We start from the raw sequence: 3,730 nt of genomic DNA on the forward strand, positions 1-3,730 counted from the left end.
GGTCTGTGGTGTGGCTATTTGTATGATGAAAAGGTGGCTAAAAATACAGTTATTTTCAAGAAAACAGGAAGCAAACAAGACACGTCAAGCATGTCTTACCCCCACTATTTTTAAGTTTTACCCCCCAGGCCCCCATTATTAATCAAATTTGTAATATTTGACATGGAGCTACTATGAACTAATATTAACTTTGTTCATATTTTCAGTCCTGTGGTGTGACGCCTCCACATGACGGAAAGCATTAATGCATTATCAAGCACTAAAGATGTTAAAGGGGTCATATGATGCGATTTCAATTTTTCCTTTACTTTACTTATTTGTGTGGATTCAGCATATGGGAGTCTAACTGTTAAAATCTATTGTCAAAAGACTTAAAGAAAAATGCAAATATATACATTTAACTTTAAACCTTGTCATTAGTATGCCCATGTCCATTTGTCATCTACCGTAAAGTTAATCTAATGTTATATACAACATAACACTTTAAATAAGGCGTTGTCAAAAGAATAGACTGCCCACACAGGAACTGACGATAAACAACTGCCTTAACAAGGATCCTTATCCTTAGTTAAGGTAAAAGTGCGAACAGTATAATAAAATCATTAAAAATTATCCAGGCTACATCAAAGCTTGCACTGGTTATTCATGACTCATGTGATGGGATCCCAGCAACCACTACAGCAACAAATGCACTCACATACTTTTGACATGACACCATTATGAGTTACTGAAAAAGAAAAAAATGCAGTGACACATGCTTTTTCATCAGTGGAATGACAAACTCCCATTGTCTATTCAATGACCGTTTGATAAATATTGCACGCAAAAAAGTGAGCACTTGCTAAAATCCTCCATTCGGACTTGCTGACAGACGTGCAGTTTCAGGGAATCTAGCTAGACGTTTTTACCAGTCTGCCTAAAGCTGCTTGCAAGATACCACTTTTGAGGAACCACAAATCATGGGATTTGCAAATACTTGCAAGTTTCATGAGATCATGAGTTTTTCTGTTAATAAATGGTATTTTCAGATAGACAGAAACTGCGGTGCATCACACGTCAAGAACCTCATCATTACAACATGTCAGGGCATATAAAATATTTGGAATAATAAAGTAAATTTTTTTATATATATGATCAAAAATAAAGTAGTATTATTACAATTATCATAATATTATTACAATTTAAAATAAGTGTTTTCTATTTTAATATATTTTAAAATGTAATTTATTCCTGTGATGCAAAGCTGAATTTTCAGCATCATTACTCCAGTCTTCAGTGTCACGTGATCCTTCAGAAATCATTCTAATATGCTGATTTGCTGCTCAGGAAGCATTTCTTTTCATTATCAATGCTGAAAACAGTTATGCTGCTTAATATTTTTGTGGAAAAGGTTTGGGATAAGTAAGATTAAATAATAATAATAATTATTATTATTATTACTCTTTTATTCAGCATTTATAAATAACAAAATATGTTGAACTTTCTATTCATCAAAGAATCCTGAAAAAAATTACCACTGTTTCCTCAAGAATTTTATGCAGCATGTTTTCAACATTGACGCATTATTAATAATTGAGCACCAATAATGATTAATAATAATTAAGAGGCAAATCAGTATATTAGAATAATTTCTGAAGGATCATGTGAAACTGAAGACTGGAGTAATGATGCTGAAAATTCAGCTTTGCAGCACAGGAATAAATTACTTTTATCTAAATATATCTAAATTTAAAACAGCTATTTAAAATGTTTTTATCATATTTCACAATACTACTATTTTTGATCAAATAAATGCAGGCTTGGTGAGCATAAGATACTTTAAAAAATATAAAGAAATCTGAATTATTCCAAACTTTTGACCAGTAATGTATGTTCCCACAATGCTTACACACGTGTCGTACCTCTCAGGGTGCAGTTGTGGTAGCGGGCGTCCCCTGTGTATCCACGAGTGCAGATCTCACAGTGTGCTCCCGCTGTGTGGTTGATGCAGCGGTGGCAGTGGCCTGTCTCAGGGTGGCATATTTGTGGCATGGAGCGAGGGTCTGCGTTCCCATTACACTCGCAGGGCACGCACGCGCCTGCTGATTTAAATAAACCGTCCATGCACACGCTGCATCTTGGGCCGGAGAAGCCAGGCTTACATTCGTCACATACAGGTTGTCCACTGGAATCTGTAAATGCATTTAAACAGACCTGATCAAAAACTAGAGTTACATAATGGCAAACACAGCAAATAAGGGATTTGTCATTTATTTTATATAGCATTACAATAATATTTTAATCTCCTCATGCACAACCTTCAGTTCGCTTTTTAATCCTGGACTCATTTTAATGTACAGTGGGCCTAAAAGGTATTTAGATAGCTGTGCCACACTTGAAAATGCAACAAAATCCATATTCTGTAAGACACCAGTGTGAAGTTGAAGGGAACTGACTTCATACAATCTATTCTCTAATCTATTTATTTTTTTGGTTTAGTCATGGTTTTTGTCTTTTGCTAAAAAAAAAAAGCCTTTTTTTTTTTAGTCACAATTTTAGTTGACAATTTTAGTTGTGAGAAAAGCTCTAGCATATTTTAAGTGCAACTTAAGTGTAAAATACTTTAAGAGGCCACTTGTAGTTCCAACTCCAACGACAAGGTGGTGCCACAGCACCAAATTTCAAGTCTGACACCATATTCTACAGAAGTGGAAAATGAAGTGGTAATTGAGAATCGCTTTTTAATTTACTAATTTAAATTATTTTATACATAAAATGATTATGCTTAGATGATACTTAATGAGCATATTCATGACATTTACATGGGACTCCACAGTACTTTAAAAATACCATGGTATTATGATAGTGCCAGACCCAGAAACCATGGTATTGTCATTATTTGTAAGTGGAATACAGAGGAGTGAAGTTTACAACATCCTTAAGAGTGTTCAACACACAAACACACACAATGAAATATTCATATGATAGGAAAGAAAGTCAGCAGGATGTGTGAATGACTGTGCTAGATTAACATCCTGACCTGCCTGACTGCTGCAGCACTCACTGACTGACCTACAACCGCCCGCTAGCAGAAACATCACGCAGTAATGCAAGCTCTGCAGTTTCAATAGTCATGACATCGCTGATCCGTTTTCTCAATGGCCGCTGTTGCCAGGGCAACCCCTCCCTGAAGCAGATCTGTCCCCACACCACCCCACTGACTGGCCTCGCTGCCACAGCCATGACATGAGAGACACACTGCTGGCCAGTGACAGAAGGAAGTGGCCAGAAGGCGGAGGAATTCATTTCGGCACTCCTCCCATTCCTGCCATGAGAAGTCGTGGGCTGTGCCTGTGCCAGCTTCATGCACCAGCTACAGACAGTGTGATGCCAACAGACGAGGTATCTATCTATCTATCTATCTATCTAGTGATGTGACATGTGGCCAAGTATGGTGACCCATACTCGGAATTAGTGCTCTGCATTTATCCCATCCAAAGTGCACACACACAGCAGTGAACACACACACACCGTGAACACACACCCGGAGCAGTGGGCAGCCATTTTTATGCTGCGGCGCCCGGGGAGCAGTTGGGGGTTCGGTGCCTTGCTCAAGGGCACCTCACCGTATTGAAGGTGGGAGAGAGCGCTGTACATTCACTCCCCCCACCTACAATCCCTGCCAGTACGAGACTCGAACCCGCAACCTTTGGGTTACGAGTCCGACTCTCTAACCATTAGGCCACGACTT

General features: G+C 38.3%; 1 protein-coding gene across 1 annotated transcript in view; it reads right to left on the reverse strand.

Annotated features, from left to right (window-relative positions):
- The window catches only part of LOC107753137 (multiple epidermal growth factor-like domains protein 9), a 15,416-nt gene that overhangs the window by 1,584 nt on the left and 10,102 nt on the right, over window positions 1-3,730 (reverse strand). The window contains exon 4 of the mRNA XM_016569262.1: window positions 1,902-2,171. Within this exon, the coding sequence (XP_016424748.1) occupies window positions 1,902-2,171 (270 nt within the window). The remainder of the gene's footprint in view (window positions 1-1,901; window positions 2,172-3,730) is intronic.

Source organism: Sinocyclocheilus rhinocerous, unplaced genomic scaffold (genome assembly GCF_001515625.1).
Source record: "Sinocyclocheilus rhinocerous isolate Xijiao unplaced genomic scaffold, SAMN03320098_v1.1 scaffold20, whole genome shotgun sequence".
Classification (NCBI taxonomy): Eukaryota; Metazoa; Chordata; class Actinopteri; order Cypriniformes; family Cyprinidae; genus Sinocyclocheilus; species Sinocyclocheilus rhinocerous.